At 41.1% G+C, this 18,166-nt stretch overlaps 1 protein-coding gene across 5 annotated transcripts in view; it reads right to left on the minus strand.

Moving 5' to 3' along the window:
- Mtrf1 (mitochondrial translation release factor 1) overlaps positions 1–15,311 on the minus strand; it is a 39,081-nt gene extending 23,770 nt beyond the window's left edge. Inside the window, exons 1-5 of one of the 5 annotated variants that reach the window (XM_045145613.1) lie at positions 15,086–15,140; positions 10,773–11,195; positions 7,485–7,576; positions 4,447–4,528; positions 4,128–4,235 (exon numbers count right to left, since the gene is read on the minus strand). In XM_045145613.1, the coding sequence (XP_045001548.1) occupies positions 4,128–4,235; positions 4,447–4,528; positions 7,485–7,576; positions 10,773–11,187 (697 nt within the window). In that variant the 5' untranslated portion in view covers positions 11,188–11,195; positions 15,086–15,140. Of the gene's footprint in view, positions 1–4,127; positions 4,236–4,446; positions 4,529–7,484; positions 7,577–10,772; positions 11,196–15,085 lie in introns of those variants that run through there. The other 4 variants (XM_045145615.1, XM_045145614.1, XM_045145616.1 and 1 more) reach the window with 4 other exon arrangements.
- Between the last annotated feature and the right edge of the window lie 2,855 nt (positions 15,312–18,166).

Genomic DNA, 18,166 nt, shown 5'->3' on the forward strand with positions numbered 1-18,166 from the left:
TCTAACCAAAATAGGTTTTTAAAAGGAGCTGAGGGGATTCTGTGGTTAAGGCATTTGCCTGCAAAATCTATCATCCTGGGTTTGATTCCCTAGTACCCATGTACAGCCAGATGCACAAAGTGGTGCATGCATTTGGAATTTGTTTGTAGCAGCTGGAGGCCCTGGTGCATCCATCCTGGATGTTTCTCTTTTCTCTCTCTCTGTGCTTGCAAAGAAAAAATAAAAATATTTTTAGAAAAGTAAAAAAAAAAAAAAAAAATCTAAGCCAGGCATGGTGGCACACATCTTTAATCCCAGCACTCGAGAGGCAGAGGTTGGAGGATTGTTGTGAGTTTGAGGCCACTCTTAGACTATATAGTGAAGTGAATTCAAGTCAGCCTTGGCTAGAGTAAGACCCTACCTCAAAATAACAACAACAACAAATCCGGGTGCATGCCTTTAGTCCCAGAACTCAGGAAGCTGAGATAGGAGGATCTCTGTGAGTTAGAGGGCAGCTTGACCTACAGAGTGAGTTACAGGTCAGTCTGGGCTAGAGTGAGAGCCTGCCTTGAAAAAAGAGAGAGAGAGAGAGAGAGAGAGAGAGAGAGAGAGAGAGGGAGAGAAAAGGCCATTTTACAGAGGATGCCTAGGAGTAAACAAACCAGGGGAAGCTCAGTGATAGTACAGAAAACAGGAAAGCCAAGATCCATAAACAAGAAGATAGCTGACTGTCCACCATGAGACATGCCACCTCTACCACATCTGCCAGGGCCCAGGAAAAATTGTGGAGGAAAAGGTGGCATGGATATTGCTCTCACTGCTAGCCTGACAACCAGCTCCAGGATGGTGGTGGCAGAGATGGTGATCAATAAAAACCTATCAGAGGGGCTAGAGAGATGGCTTAATGGTTAAGGCACTTGTTGCGAAGCCTAAGGACCCATGTTCTGCTCTCCAGTTCCCACCTTAGCTAGACACACAAAGGTGAGGCAATTAAAAGGTTGCACATGCCCAGTAGGTGACTCAAGTGTCTGGAGTTCGACTGCAGTGGCTGGAGGCCCTGGTGCGCCCATTCTCTCCCTCCCTCTCTCTTTCTGCCTCTTCCTCTTTGTCAAATAAATAAATAAAAAATGAAATATATTTTAGAAAGCAAAAATTAAAATAAAAATCAGAGCAGAAATCCAGAGGCTACAGAGAACTCAACAATAAACCAGACTGCCAACACACTTACCATGGCCCAAGGAACATTGTGGAAGAGAGGGTGGAGAGATTGTAAGAGCCACAGAGTAGGTAGGAATACCCTGGGACGTGGTTCTCCTTACCCTGCCCTCGCCCTGTTACCCCACAGGGACTGACTGAGGCCTTCATTGCCCCACACTGAATACCATAACCCCACTGGGGAGGGCTCTCAAGGTAGCAGGAACAGGGACAGGGGATAAAGTAAAAGTTTAAAAAAGTTAAATTAAAAAAGGAAAGAAAAAGCACTCTATCAACTAAACTGCAACCTCAACCCTATCCCTTTCCATTTCTGAAAGACTGAACTACTCCCTTCTCTGAGTCACTATAGTACTTTATATATCTTCTATGTCTAATAGTTATACCACACTCACTTTCGCTTATATGTAGGTGTCACCCAAGTGCTTTATCCACTGAGCCATTTTCCCAGTCCCCAAACATTTCTTGCCCCCCCCCCCATTACCATTATACTGTGAGGGGAGCACTTGTACAGACACCTCATCACCAGTGCTGGTGTAAATGCTGTCCTTGGACTTTTGGTTTTGCCACATAGCTACTCTGCTTTTATGTCAGGATTCAGAGATTGAAACTATGCTGCCTCAACTACTGCCATCTTCCTAATATTAGCTAATAATGAATGAACCAGGACTAGGAAGTACAATCTAACCTACCTGGTTGCTAGAGTCATGTCAGGTAAAAACTGTGTATATTTTAGATTGCCCTTGAAAATGCCTTAGAAAGCTATCAGACAGTGACATACTGTTTCTCAGTCAGTTCTACAATAGCTGTTCTGCCTCCAGCAATGGAACAAATTATCATTAATCTTCTTCCATGGCAGATACAAAGGCTGAGAGGAAAGATTAAGTAAAAAGAAAAAAAACCCTCAACAATCTGTGCAAGAGATGGCTCAGTGGTTAAGGCACTTGCCTGCAAAGCCTAATGACCTAGGTCCAATTCCCCAGTACCCAGGTAAAGCCAAGTGCATTAAGTGGCATATGTGTTTAGAGTTCATTTGCAGCAACTAGAGGCCCTGGCATGTCCATTTTTTTCTCTCCCTCCCTCTCTACCTGCAAATAAATAAATAAATAAATAATTCAGCAATTACTTCTGTGGAAATCTAACATATGATGAGTCTATTTGCTAATGTTTTCTAATTGTGTTACATAGTCAATTGATAATATTTTCTGATTGCATTATATAATTGACAAAAATTATTTATTTGAGAGAGAGAAAGTGAGTGAATATGGATGCATCAGGGCCTCTTGCCACTGCAAATGAACTCCAGATGCATGCACCACTCTGTGTATCTGGCTTTACATGGATAATGGAGAATCAAACTAGGGCCTTCAGGTCTTACAAGCAAGAGCCTTTAAGCACTGAGCCATCTCTCCAGCCCTTGACAAAGTTTTTAAAAGAATAAAACCTGATGGGCATGGTGGCATGTGCCTTTAATCCCAGCACTTGGGAGACAGATGTAGGAGGATTGCTTTGAGTTTTAGGCTACCCTGAGACTACATAATGAATTTCAGGATAGCTCAGCCTAGAGTGAGACCCTACTTTGAAAAAAATAAAAAACTTTAGTATATTTTTGTTTTAAATAACAGAGAGCAATAATCTAGGCCAAAGTAGATGTTCCTTCTCTACAGGAAAATTAAAAAAAATTTTTATTTATTTGAGAGAGAGAATAGGTATGACAGGGCCTCTAGCCACTGCAAACTCCAGATACATGCACCACCATGTGCATCTGACTTACATGGGTAGGGGGGAACTGAACCTGGCTGGGTCCTTAGGTTTCACAGGCAAGTGCATTAACCACTAAGCCATCTCTGCAGTCCCAGGAATTTTTTTTTTTTTTAATGTAGGGTCTCACTCTAGTCCAAGCTGAGCTGGAATTCACTACGTAGTCTCAGGGCAGCCTTGAACTCACAGCAATCCTCCTACCTTTGCCTCCTAAGTACTAGGATTAAAGGCATACACCACCATACCAAGCCCCCAGGAATATTTTTTTTTAATTTTTTTTTTGTTCATTTTTTATTTATTTATTTGAGAGTGACAGACACAGGGAGAAAGACAGAGGGAGAGAGAGAGAATGGGCGCGCCAGGGCTACCAGCCTCTGCAAACGAACTCCAGACGCGTGCGACCCCTTGTGCATCTGGCTAACGTGGGACCTGGGGAACCGAGCCTTGAACCGGGGTCCTTAGGCTTCACAGGCAAGTGCTTAACCGCTAAGCCATCTCTCCAGCCCGAATATTTTTTTTAATTAGCATTTTCCTTCATCTAGAGGATGGTTACTTAACTCCAACCTGCTCTCCTTTCAGTTTAGTAAGCTACTGTTATTTTCTGCGGTTTTTTTTTTTTTTTTTTTTTTTGATTTTTCGAGGTAGGGTCTCACTCTAGCCCAGGCTGACCTGGAATTCACTATGGAGTCTCAGGGTGGCCTAGAACTCACGGCGATCCTCCTACCTCTGCCTCCCGAGTGCTGGGATTAAAGGCATGTGCCACCATGCCCGGCACCACTGTTATTAGTGAGCCTACTTAACAATGTTTAAAAGATCTAGACCAAAAATGGTCTTAAAAATGAGATAACAGGGCTGGAGAGATGGCTTAGCGGTTAAGTGCTTGCCTGTGAAGCCTAAGGACCCCAGTTCGAGGCTTGGTTCTCCAGGACCTACATTAGCCAGATGCAGGGGCACACGCGTCTGTAGTTTGTTTGCAGTGGCTGGAGGCCCTGGCGTGCCCAATCTATGTATCTCTTTATCTGCCTCTTTCTCTCTGTCACTCTCAAATAAATAAATAAAAATAAACAAAAAATTAAAAAAAAATACAAAAAATGAGATAACACGGTTCTCATTAAAATAAGAGGCAAAGATAATTGTAACACTTTCCATTTACAAACTCTTCACTTTATGCCTACCATAATCTGCTGGGGTGTAATTCAACAGTTCGAATTTCCAATGTTTATAGCATGAATAATTTTGGTACATGTCAAATATTTCTCGTGTAAATTGCTGGCAGATATCACCTAAAAGAAAGTATACAAAATATTCAGTAAGCACAAACTTTGAAGAGATCTATCCTTATGTATAAGCCTCCCAGAAAAAGAGTTAAGAGTCTCCAAAACTAAACATATTAAGTGACCTTTAAAGTTACAGTCATGTTAAATCAAGTAACAATGTGGTGTTTTTTGTTTTTGTTTTTTTTTACAATTATTTACAATAAAATTATTTCTCTACCTCCAGTAGTTCTTCCAGATGTCACCTCTAAAATCACATCACTTTTGTCATACTTCTCCTTTGGCACAAGACTCTGAAAAAGCTGGAAAAAAAAACAAAGAAAGAAAAATGTCAATATTGGTGCATATATATATTTACTTAGTATATTGTTACTAGAAGTTAATAAAAGCCCTTAAGCTATTTAAAAAGTCAGTAATTAACAAAATTATGTAGCATCCCAATAACCTTAGTCCTAACATGGTATCATGAGGAGATCTAACTAGACTAAGACACATGACCAATTCATGGTAACAATGAAGTTACTTGTCTGGATATTTTCTGCAATGCTATATATTGTCTTAATTTTCTAAAACACACTTAAGATCAAAGCATAGTGTTCCATTCAATTTATTACAGATTTTGCCTCATTTAGTCCTGAACAGTGGTGTCTTTCATCTAATGCATGAAGCAAGGCTTTGAAAATCTTTATTTACTCAAAATGAAAACTTCTGACATATGATTACAGATTCTCTTCTGCCATAGTAATGGTAGATACCATGTCACACCTTCTCGGTGGGGGCCACTTTGTTTAAAGTTTCCCAAAAATAAGGCTCAATCACTGCTCAGATGGCACAAGGAAAAAAGGAGATTCCTAATAAGGGAAAGAACTACTGCTCCTTGTAACAAATATAGGGAAACAATTTTTTTTTTTTCGAGGTAGGGTGTCACTCTAACCCAAGCTGACCTAGAATTCACTATGTATACTCAGGGTGGCCTTGAACTCACAATGATTCTCCTACCTCTGCCTCCCAAGTGCTGGGATTAAAGACGTGCACCACCACATCCAGCCACAATTTCTTTTTTTTTTTCAATTAAAAAAAAATATTTTACTTTTACTTATATGGGGAGGGGGCTGGAGAGAAAAAGAGAGAATGGGCATGTCAGAGCCTCCAGACGCTGCAAACAAACTCCAGAAGCCTGCATAATTACATGGGTCCTGGGGAATCGAACCTGGGTTCTTTAGTTTTGTAGGCTAGCAGCTTAACCACTAAGCCATCCTTCTAGCCCCCACAATTTCTTCATTACTAAAAGTCTTTCAAATCAAACTAAAAGTACCTACATGTCATGACTCTCCCCACAGCCAATTTCTGAAACACTCCATTTCTGCTCTAACTGATAGTCTGTGGGAGAGATTAGACTAAGAGTCAGATATTTTACTTTTGCATTTAATTAACTAGTTGATACTTCTAGTCACCCCTTTAGTTTCTATTAAAGTTTCTTTCCTGCTTCCTAGTATAAGGAACCGAAGGGACAATGGTGATAAATACAACAGAGAGGAAATTGGTACACAGTACTATGTTCTGCATTGTTTTTTTAAAAATTTATTTATTTGAGAGTGACAGAGAGAGAAAGAGGCAGAGAGAGAGAGAGAGAGAGAATGGGCATGACAGGGACTCCAGCAACTGCAAACAAACTCCAGACACATGCGCCCCCTTGTGCATCTGACTAACGTGGGTCCTGGGGAATAAAGCCTTGAGCCAGGATCCATAGGCTTCATAGCCAAGTGCTTAACCTTTAAGCCATCTCTCCAGCCCTGCATTGTCTTTATAAATAAACCATTCACTGAGGTAGAATGAAAAGAGACCTCTATTAGTGGCAAATTTGCCCTCTCATGTCTGGGTTTTGTCAGCTGATGCTCATGTGTTAATAACTTTGAAGACCTTAAACATGTCAAAAGCTAACTAAATTTAACTAAAGACTGGTGCTAAGTAGCTGTTTCTACACCCTTAGTTCCTTCCATTCTACCCAGGATGTAAGTTTTTAAAAATACTTTAATCTACTTTTATTTACTTATTTGAGAGAGAGAGGAAAAGACAGAGAGAAAGAGACAGACACACAGAGAATGGGAATGCCAGGGCCTTCAGCCACTGTAAATAAACTTGACACATGTATCCCTTTGTGCATCTGGCTTACACGGGTCATAGGGAATTGAACCTGGGTCCTGTGGCTTTGCAGGCAAATGCCTTAACCATTAAGCCATCTCTACAGCCCAAGTTTTCAATGTAAAACAATGACCATGAGTCCCATCACCCTAACACATTCTAACACAACCTCCTGATTTTTTTTTTTGTTTGTTTATTCTTGTTTATTTACCAGAGAGTGACAGAAAGAGAGAGGGAGGGAAGGAGGGAGGGAGACAGAGAGAAGGAGTGGGGGGAATGGGCATTCCAGGGCTTCCAGCCACTGCAAACAAACTCCAGATGCGTGCGCCCTCTTGTGCATCTGGCTAGCATGGGTTCTGGGGAATCAAGTTTAGAACCGGGGTCCTTAGGTTCACAGGCAAGCACTTAACCGCTAAGCCATCAATCCAGCCCCTGATTCTTTTTATTGGTAACTAAATTTCTTTACCAGACTATGCTTTCTTGTCTGACAAGTCAATAGATTCAGCTATGATTTCCCCATCTCTGGGAGGTTTTTTTTTTTCATTGACATCCCAATTTCATTATTTTTGTTACTGGTTTTTCTGAAGCAAGGTCTCACTCTAGCCCAGGCTGGCCTCAAACTCAAGGCAATCCTCTTACCTCAGCCTCCTGAGTGCTGAGATTAAAGGTGTGCACCACCATGCCTTGCCTTCTTCAATATTATTATTATTATTATTATTATTTTAATGACAAAAAGTGTGAGAGAGCAAGAGAATTGGCACACCAGGGCCCAGCCACTGCAATCAAATTCCAGACATGTGCACCACCTTGTGTGCATGTACAACTATGAGTGCTTGCATCACCTTGTGCATCTGGCTTATGTGGGATCTGGAGAGTTAAATATGGGTCCTTGGGCTTTGCAGGCAAGTGCCGTAACTGCTAAGCCATCTCTCCAGCCCTTCAAAATTGTTTTGCAGCAACTGATAATGAGTTTAGTTTTATTACTTACCATGCTAAAAGAATAGTTAAATCAATTTAGGAAGTACTTTGAGCACTAAAGCATTGTCCAAAAGGAATAATACTCCTTTATGTTAATAATATTCCTGTATATTAGATTAGTCTATTCCTAAAACATACCTCATTGTACAGTGTGTTGAGTTTTTGACCAATGATTTGCCTTTCTTCCAATGCAAGTTCTTGAAACTGCTTTTCCTCTTGTGTATTTACACCTAAACCCAACAAATTGAATAATGGTCAAGCCTTAAAATTCTTACAAAGAAAGTACTAAATAGTCACATTATCTTTGTTTACTAAGTTTTTTGTTCATTTGTTTTTGTTTTGATACAGGATCTTACCATGTAGCCTACACTGGCCTGAACTCTTTGTCCTCCGCTCAAGCTCCCGAGTGCTGGGACTACAGGTGTTTTCACTATGACTGGCTCTCTACTATGTTCTATTTTAATTGGGAAGGCAAGGGATTACACAATAGACCAACTAGAATACTTGGAGTACATTAATTACCAAGTATTTCCAAGCATATGCAAACATCTCTCAATGTAATAAATAGCATGATCTTACCCCCCAGGATCATGATTTGAATATTATTAAGTAAGCATAGAAACAATGATTAATCATGCACTTGAAAAGGAATTGGACAGCTAGGCATGGTGGTTCATACTTATAAACCTAGCACTTTGGAGGCCAAAGCAGAAGGATCACTGTGAGTTCAAGGCCAGCCTGGGCTACAGAATGAATTAGAGGTCAGCCTAGCCTAGGAGACCCTGACTCAAAGCAAAGCAAAGCAAAACAAAACAACTGCTTATTAAATATAAATCTAAGAAAGTTAGTTTTGGAGGAAAGTGGGGAGTATTTCTTTGAGGGTGGCAGCTATAACTTAACACCCATCATATGGGTCCAGCTCAGCTAGAACGTCCATTTGTTTAAGAAAAATTGGAGGAGGATCGCCGTTGAGTTCAAGGCCATCCTGAGGCTAGTGAATTCCAGGTCAGCCTGGGCCAGAGCAAGACCCTACCTCGAAAAACCAAAAAAGAAAAAAAAAAAAAAAGAAAAGAAAGAAAGAAAATTCAGGCTTGGTGGCATACACCTTTAATCCTAGCACTCAGGAGGCAGAGGTAGGAAGACTGCTGTGAGTTAGAAGCCAGCCTAGAGCTACAGAGTGAGTTCCAGGTCAACCTGGGCTAAAAGTGAAATCCTACCTTAAACAAAGAAAAAGTCAGGGACTCAAGAGATGGCTCAGTGGTGAAGGCACTTGCCTGCAAAGCCTAAGGACACAGATCCCATTCCCCAGTACCCACATAAATCCAGATACACAAGATGGCACATGTATCGAGTTCACTGGCAGTAGCTAGAGGCACTGACCCACACCCATTCTCTCCCTTCTTCTTTTTCCATCTGCCTTTCTCTCTCTCTCTCACTCATAAATAAATAAGTAAAATTGTTTCTTAAAAAGTCAGAAATAACTATTAGCATCTCTGGATGCATTCACATCTAACACATTCAAAACAGAAAACAAAGTGGTGAGGTTAAATATATCTTTGTAGCCTGTGCTTCATAGGAACATGATCCTTTTCACAACATTTCAAAAGCATACAGCTAGCTGGGCGTAGTGGCACATGCTTTTAATCCCAAGGCCTTTTGCTGCTACTAACAAACTCCAGACACATTTACCACTTGTGCATCTGGGTTTACATAGGTACTGGGAAATCAAACCCAGGCTGGCAGGCTTTGTGGGCAAGCATCAACTGCTGGGCCATCTCTCCAGCCCCTTTTTTTCTTTATTAACTTTGATCTGTCATTCATCCATCTTTCTCTTTCCTTCCTTTCTACCCTACTTAAAAAAAAAAAAATTATGGGGTGGAAGGTTGGAGATGGCTTAGAGATTAACATACTTGTCTTCGAAGCTTAAGGATCCAGGTTCTATTCTCCAGAACTCACGTAAGCTACATGGACATGGTGGCACATGTGTCTGGAGTTAGTTTGCAGTGGCTAAAGGCCCCGGTGCACCCATTCTCTCTCTCTCATAAGTAAATAACTAAATAAATGAATTACGTATTTGCACACGCGTGTGTATGTGTGGGCACAGCAGGGACTCTGGCTGCTACAAAAAAAATGCCAGATGCATGTGTCACTTTGTGTATGGTTTATGTAGGGGCTGGGGAATCAAAGCTGAACCAGCAGACTTTGCAAGCAAACGATTTTAACCATTGACCCATTTCCTTTCTTCTTCTTCTTTTTTTTTTTTTTAAATTTTTATTTATTTATTTGAGAGCAATAGACACAGAGAGAAAGACAGATAGGGGGAGAGAGAGAGAATGGGCATGCCAGGGCTTCCAGCCTCTGCAAACGAACTCCAGACGCGTGTGCCCCCAACGTGGGACCTGGGGAACCGAGCCTCGAACCGGGGTCCTTAGGCTTCACAGGCAAGCGCTTAACCGCTAAGCCATCTCTCCAGCCCTTCTTCTTTTTTAAAATAAATACTTTTATTTCTATATCAAAGGAAAGCAGTAATTAAAAAGTGCTACAGAATTGAGGAAAATAGGAAGGTTCTTTTTTTTCTTAGGAATTTTAAAAATTATTTTTATTGACAATTTTCAAACATATACATAATACATTTTGATCATAACCCTCTCCTGTTACCTTCTCATTTTCCCTTCCCTCATCCCCCTTTCACAAAACCTTTTCTTCTAACTAGTCCCTCTAGAAGACATATTTTTTATTTATTTATTTGAGAGCAACAGACAGAGAGAGAAAGAGGCAGATAGACAGAGAGGGAACTGGCACACTAGGCTCATCCCTTTAATCCCAGCACTTGGGAGGTGGAGGTAGGAGGATCACTGTGAGTTTGAGGCCATTCTGAGACTACATAGTGAATTCCAGGTATGCTTGGGTTAGAGCGAAACCCTACCTTGAAAACAACCCCCCCCCCAAAAAAATGACAACAACAACAACAAAATGCCACAAATTTTACTTATTTGTAAGCTGAGAGAGAACGAGCGAGTGAGAGAGACAGAGAATGGGTACACCAGGGTCTTTTCCCACTGCAAGTGAAGTCCAGATGTATGCACTACTTTGTACATGTGGCTTTACATGGTTTCTGGAGAACCAGAGCCAGGGTGGCAGCCTTTGCAAGTGAGAGCCTTTAACTGCTAGATCTGTATTCTTTTTAGAAAAACAGTGCTCAATTAAGATTTGTTCAATAAATTAAAGCTTCAACTCTCCCAGACCCTAACCTCTTAAGTGCCATGAAGAGCCTGGTCTCTTAGCAGTAGATCTTTAGTAGCTGAAATATGTCAAACAAGTATACAGACTGGATCTTATTACTTTTAGGCTTTGTAAAAGATAGTTCAATAAAGGTTTAACTTAGAAAATCAATTTTGTACTTATATACACATATCTTTTACTTACTTTTACACATTGACTTTAATTCTTCAATTGCCTGTTCAGCCTCCTGAATTTCCTGGTAAATAGCTGTTAGTGGTGCCAACTCAGCATGTCTCCTGTTTAAGGATCCTCGTTCTCCTTCATTCACAGTGATCTTTTGTAAGCACTGATCAAGTGCCTTGTACTCCTTTCTTAAATCCTCCATGTATTTCTGTAGAGCTCTGTGCTTCCAAAGCGTCCTGGTGTCTTGATGACATCTTCTGGACCAATTCTTATTTAACAGCTGATGGAGAATATGATTCCTACTTTGTTTTAAAACTCTTAGCCCCATATCAAGCTTTATCTGTCTAAATGGCTGACAATGAAGGTAGATGTGCCTCTGGGGATAAGCACTAAGGGATGGATTTCTAAAAAGCCAAACACTCAGGTGACAGTTCATCTCAGCATCTGAAACATAAGAAGCAGTCTGAGGAAAAGGACTCTGAAGATAATAAAGCTAGCTAAAGATAATAAAGATAATAAAGGGGCATAAAGAAATCTTCAGTTCACTGACTCCCTCAAATCTAAAGACACTCACTAACTCACAAAGAGAATTCTTAAAACCTCTAATAGTACACTAAAAGAAAAGAGAAGTTTTCAGTTGGGCATGGTGGCAAATGCCTTTAATTCCAGCATTTGGGAGGCCGAGGTAAGAGGATCACTGTGAGTTTGAGGCCATCCTGAGACTACAGAGTGAATTCCATGTCAGCTGGGCTAGAATAAAACCTACCTTGAAAAAAAAAAGAGAGCAGTTTTTCTATCAACCAAACATATACAACTATGACAAGTAGAAGTATAACTAGGAAACATACTGGTAGGATATTAATCAGTTATCCTCTAGAAGGTATCCAGAATCTAGAATTTAGTGTCTAAATAAACACTTGAAAGCTACAAAATAATCATACAGACTTTAGGTGACTGATAGATATCTGAAGTTTAAGGAAAATATTGACTATTTTCTTAAAAGCATTCACTATTAACCAGTCTAATTTACAATTATGTCTGTCTATTTGTTTATGAGTGATAGGGTCTTACCATAGCCTAAGCTGGCCTTGAATTAGGGACCCTGTTGCTTCAGCCTACCTTCTAAATGCTAAGATTGGTATGTGCACCTCTCCTAGATAAACTAAATGAACATTTTTTTTTCTAGGGCTGGGACTTGATCCCAGGGCCTTGTACATTGCTTTGGCACTTTGTTTAATTCTTTAACTTCAGGTGCTCAAATGTCCAAGGAAGTGGGATGAACTAATCAGAACTACTCATTGGATAGAGGCAGAGCTTGTGTTACAGTGAAGGTTGCCTATTTCAAGATTAATACCTTTCAATTCTGCAATCACTTAAGATGCTTCTCTTGGGCTGCGTATGTGAGTCAGTTGTTAGAATGCTTGCCTCCCATGCATGAAATCCTGGATTTGATCCCAAGCACTACACATACTGAGTGTGATGGTACACACCTACAATCCCAGCACTCAAAAGGTGGTAGCAGAGAATAGGAAGTTCAGGGCCATCTTCACTTACATAATGAGTCCAATATGGGATTTAAGAGATACCATTACAAAAAAGAACCCCCTCCCCCAAACAAAACACACACCCCAACAACAACAAAATATTAAGAAAAAAAAAAACACAATTCTTCTCTTTCAGCTGAGATCCCAAAGGAAAACTTCAGATCAAGTTAACAGATACCAGTAGGTCTGTATTAAGTGGGAAAAGACAGGAAGGATACAAAATAGTGTACCTTTTAGTTTTCAAAATTTCTATACTATCTGGAATAAAGCATGTACTTTTTTAAGTTTATTTATTTATTTATTTGAGAGAGAAAAAGAGAGTGTGTGTGTGTGTGTGTGAGAGAGAGACAGACAGACAGAATGGCCATGCCAGGAGCTTCAGCCACTGCAAACAAACTCTAGATGCATGTGTCTCCTTGTGCATCTGGCTTATGTGGGTCCTGGGGAAATGAACCTGGGTTCTTTGGTTTGCAGGCCAGCACCTTAACTGTTAGGCCACCTCTCCAGTCCAGCATGTATTTTTTTATTTTAATTTTTTAATTTTTATTTATTTGAGAGTGACAGAGAGAGAAAGAGGCAGACATGTATGCAGAGAATGGGCGTGCCAGGGCCTCCAGCCACTGCAAACAAATGCCCGACACGTGCACCCCCTTGTGCATCTGGCTAACGTGGGTCCTAGAAACTGAGCCTTGAACCCAGGTCCTTAGGCTTCACAGGCAAGCGCTTAACCGCTAAGCCATCTTTCCAGCCCAGCATGTATTTTTAAAAGAAAACAAACAAACAAAAAGCACACCAAAATGCTAATGAGATGCTCTCTAGTTAGTGTTTGTAATATAGATATCTCTGGCTTGCTTTGCTTTCTACTTTTCTAAGTCTTTTACAGAGACAGTACATATTACTTTCATAATTTTATAAAGTTACTTAATAAATTACAGGTTAGGTGAAATTGGCTATGAACAATAATTATCTGTTCTCCCTTGCAATAGAGATAACCAATAGGTACCAAAAGTACACAGTGGCTTTATTAAACAAGAAAGGAGCCAGGCATAATGGCACATGCCTTTAATTTCAGCACTTGGGAGGTAGTGGTAGGAGTATCCCTGTGAGATTGAGGCCAGTGTGAGACTACTTAATGAATTTCATGTCAGCCTGGGCTAGAGGGAGACCCGACCTCAAAAGAAGAAAAAAAAAGAACAGAAAAAGAAAGGGAAAGTATGCATCACACCACACTACACACACAAAAAAAGAAAGGGGAAATATAACTTGTTCTAACAAAAACATTTTGCCTCCTGGAACTTGAAATAAGGGTAACATTTAATAGAACTGACTTGGTATGTAGCTCAGTGGTAGAGTGCTTGCCTAATGTGTTCAAGGGGCTACAGTTGGATTCCTAGTTCTACAAATAAATGATCAGAATCAACCTTTACTGCATTTAAGTTTCTACTATGGTAAGAGATGCATTCATATATAAGTACATTTGATCTCTCTAAACATTAAATTAGCATTATCACCTAGAAAATTGAATATTTAAGCTGGGCATGGTGCTGCATGCCTTTAATCCCAGTACTTGGGAGGAGAGGTAGGAGAGTTACTGTGAGTTTGAGGCCACCCTGACAGTACATGCTGAATTCCAGGTTAGCCTGAGCTAGAGTGAGACTCTACCTCGAGAAACCTTAAAAAAAAAAAAAAAAAAAGGAAAAGAAAATTAAATATTTAGAATGGTCTCTAAAATATTCAGCATTTTCTGGGTTCTACTGATAGGTTTAACATAATAAATCACAACTGGAATTGTACTGTGGAACACTAATGGCCTGCAGCCATTTTGGGGTATTTTTACATCTAGTCTGGAGCACATTAGAACCTGGCCAAAATCCTATGGCTAGGGACATAGGACCTAGAAAGGACCCTACTACTGAGGTTATAACAGCATGCCAAACTGCCTTCTAAATATCTATATTTGTTCCCATAGATTAGTACTGCTTGAAGCCTCGATTACAGAAGTTTCTTACTGTAGTGGGCACAGCTGCCAAATTGCAGAGAATGACTACTGTGTGCTCAGCTTAAGGCACAACATCTAAACACCACCTTTCTAAGCCTCAGGGCACCTTGCGGAATAGGGGGCAGAAAGAATGTAAAGTCCAGGAGGACCTGGAAGAGGGCTAAGAAATGCTGTCTTCTGGATAGGACATGGCCACTATACTCATGAACTCACAGTAGGTGTAGTTTCCAGCACAAGGTTGGGTCTGTCAATACTTCACTTAGCATGTACAGGGAAGGATACATGAGACATCCCCCCCTCCCCCGCCCACCTCCCACACCAGTTAACAGCTAATGATGGCTGGGAGAGGGGAAGTCAGGTTTTTTACTGGTGCAGCTACTGGTAAATTGTCCATTCCACAGTACATAGCCTTCTATCCATGATCATGCAACCCTACGTTAACTCAAAATGTTTTAAGGTATAGAGATGGAAATAAATGGAAATGAGTGTGTTAGCGGGAGAGGAAGATAAGGGAGGGTTCGTGTGGAGGGCAATAAGCTCAAAATACATAATAACATGTATGGAAATGGCAAACTCTCCAGGGTTATCTATACCTAAGAACGAAACTTCTCCATCACCACCACCACAGCAGCACTGCTCTGACACTTTAAGACCGTTCTGTTTCCCGCATGTTAAGTACAGCCCGCGCCACGAGGCCGGTGTGAAAAGCACAGGCATAACTCGGTATTACCGAGGGGGTCTGTGAGCCGGTGAAGCGGGGTGGGAGCCCGAGACGAGAGAATCGCGAGTACCTAGTAGAAGCAGGGACGCCAGCGCTCCTCGCGGACGCCCGCTCCCGCCGCGCGCCGCGGCCCAGCCAGCGTCCACTTCCGGGGGTTCCTTCCGGGTCAGCGCTTGCTCCCCGCGCCTCCCGCGTCTGGACCCTAATCCAAAGTCTTCGTCTTTGGGCGACCGTAGCAAAGAATTAGAAAGAGAAATGATGAGGACAGAAATTCTAATGGGACGACCTCGGGCCGCTGTACTTTGGGGTTGCTAAGGTAGGAGGGCTGAGGGAGACAAAAGCTCCCGCTAAGGAATCATGGGAGTTGTAGTTTATCTGCAGCAGCCCCGTCTCATGTTTCTCCACCCCCAAGCGGGGTCCTTCCACAGTCCAAGCCCAAGAATCTTTCTTTCCTTCCTTTCTCCCTCTCCCTGCTGTCTTTCCTTCCCTTTCTTCCCTCCCTCCCCCTTTTAAAAATTTATTTGAGAGAGGAGAGAAGCAGAGAAAGAGAGAGAGAGAGAAAAGGATAGAGACTGGGCTTCCAGCCACTGCAGAGGAACTCCAGACACATGAACCTCCTTGTGTATCTGGCTTACATGGGTCCTGGGGAATCGAACCTAGGTCCTCTGGCTTTTTAGGCAAGTACCTTAACCACTAAGCCCTCCCCAATCCCTCTTCTTTCCTTTTTTACTTTCCTGTCTTTCCTCTCTTTAACTCTCCCTCCTTCCTCCCTTTCACAGTTCTGGGGTTGAATCTAGGGCCTCATGCATGCTAAACAAGAGCCCTGCCAGTGTGCTATGTCCTCAGCCCTGATTTTTTTTTTTTTAGAACCCCCTTTAATAAAATTTAGGAAATCCTTCATGCTAATTGTCATATTTTCAGCTATCATTACTTGAGAAAATAATGGCTAAAGGAAACTGTACATTTGTATGTTTAAAAGTTCTAACAGGCTGGGCATGATAGTGCAGGCTTTTAATCCTAGCACTTGGGAGGCAGAGGTAGGAGGATTACTATGAATTTGAGGCCACCCTGAAACTACATAAACTACATAGTGAATTCCAGAACAACCTGAGTGAGAGACCCTACCTTGAAAAAATAAAAAGCCCTACAAACAAACCAAAAGTCATAACAGGATCCAAAAGATAGATAACTATAGACACACATTAGTAATGTTGTAGATAATGCTGCACATATGTGTGAAGTGTAGGGGCTCGATTAACATTCATAGTTTGTAAGTCACAAAGGCAATACATTATTTTAAAAGCCAATTGAACACAGGAGTTTAAGATCATCCTTGGCTTCATAACCAGTTTGAGGCCAGCTTGGGCTACATGAGGTCCTACCTCAATCTTACCCCAACCCCAAAGAAAAGAAAGAAAAAGTAATTCTAGGGGCATGAAAAAAAATACTGCTTTACTGTGAATTAATTAATTAATTATGAGAGTATGAGCACGTCAGTGCCTTCTTCCTCTGTAAATAAACTCCACAAGTCTGTACTACTCTACTCTGTGTGTATGGTTTTACATAGGTACTGGTGAACCTGGGCCAGCAGGCTTTGCAAGCAAGTGTCTTTAACTGCTAAGCCTACTTTAACCTACTGCTTTATTTTGAAACTTTGGAAGGACATAGTTCTTGGGTATCACAGTTACAAGTCATTTGATCTCTGTGCCCCAATTTTTCCTACTGAAATGTAAGGGCAAAAACAGCCAATCTTAATTCAATAGACCTTTTCTTAAGACCACATACCTAAGAAAAAGTTAGAGCCCAGCCTGGTGGTACAGTCAGAGGATATTGCCATGAGTCTGAGACCAACCCTGGGCTATAAAGCAGGTGAGGGTGTGTGTGTAATGGAATGGGGAAAGAGGAAAAGTGAGGAAGAGAAGAAGGGAAGAAAGAAAAGGAGAAGGAATGGGCTGGGGAGATGGCTCAGCAGTTGAAAGTGCTTGCCTGCAAGACCTGATCACCTGAATTTTATTCCCCCAGTACCCATGTAAAAAAAAAAGAAAAAGAAAAAGAAAAGAAAGGAAGGGCTGGAGAGATGGATTAGCAGCCAAGGTTCTTGCTTGCAAAGTCTAAGGACTCAGGTTCAATTCCCCACTACTCATGTAAGCCAGATGCACAAAGTGATACATGCATCTGTAATTTGTTTGCAATGGCTGGAGGCCCTGATATGCCATTCTCTCTCCTTTCTCTCTCTAATAAATAAATAAATGAAGGAAGGAAGGATGGAAGAGAGGGAAGAACTAGCATAAAGCAAAATATCTAACATTTACTACTATGTACTTCAAGATAACTACTTAATGTTTTATATACTAGATACTACTCGAAATAGTTTAAACCTAGTAATTTGTTTTTATCGCTAAAACAATCATAAATACCTATTTGCAGAAGAGAAAATTAAAGACAGTTTTTAATGTTGTGGCTCCACACTTGGTAAGCCTGGCATTGTGAGCTGGAACCGAAAATCAATAGCAGAGGCCAGTAAGCTAGAAAAAGGTTTTAAGGAAGGGAGTAGTGGGCAGGACTTAAGGGGATGGTATTGATTATATGTAAGTGGAAGATCAGACAATGGGGAGTGGAAAGGCCTAAGTGAGGCCAGAGGAAGAGATTTAATAAAAGAAGGGTGGGGGGAGGACCAATCAAAATTCAATATATTCTAAATAAGACATATGAAAGCCTATTTTTTAAAAAAATAATGGCATATCCAGAAGACATAGAGTATTACTAGAAAATTTTTGGTACCAGGGTTGGGATCCCTTCCAATGAGTTGTTGGTTAGGAAGGTCCTTGTTGCCTTCACAACATTACAGGATATTGCTAGTGCTCTTGGTTTCTCACCAGAAGCAGATGGTATTCAGTCATGTTCACACTGCTAGCAGAAATCACCTGACCAAGAGCAGATTGTGGGGAAAAAAAAGGTTTATTTTGGTTTACAGACTCGAGGGGAAGCACCATCATGGTAGGGGAAAACTATGGCATGAGCAGAGCACGGACATCACTCCCTGGCCAACATAAGGTAGACAATAGCAACAGGAGAATGTGCCAAACATTGGCAAGAGAAAACTGGCTATAATCCCCATAAGCCAGCCCCCAATAATTCACTGCCTACAAGA

This window comes from Jaculus jaculus, chromosome 3 (genome assembly GCF_020740685.1).
Source record: "Jaculus jaculus isolate mJacJac1 chromosome 3, mJacJac1.mat.Y.cur, whole genome shotgun sequence".
NCBI classification, from domain to species: Eukaryota; Metazoa; Chordata; class Mammalia; order Rodentia; family Dipodidae; genus Jaculus; species Jaculus jaculus.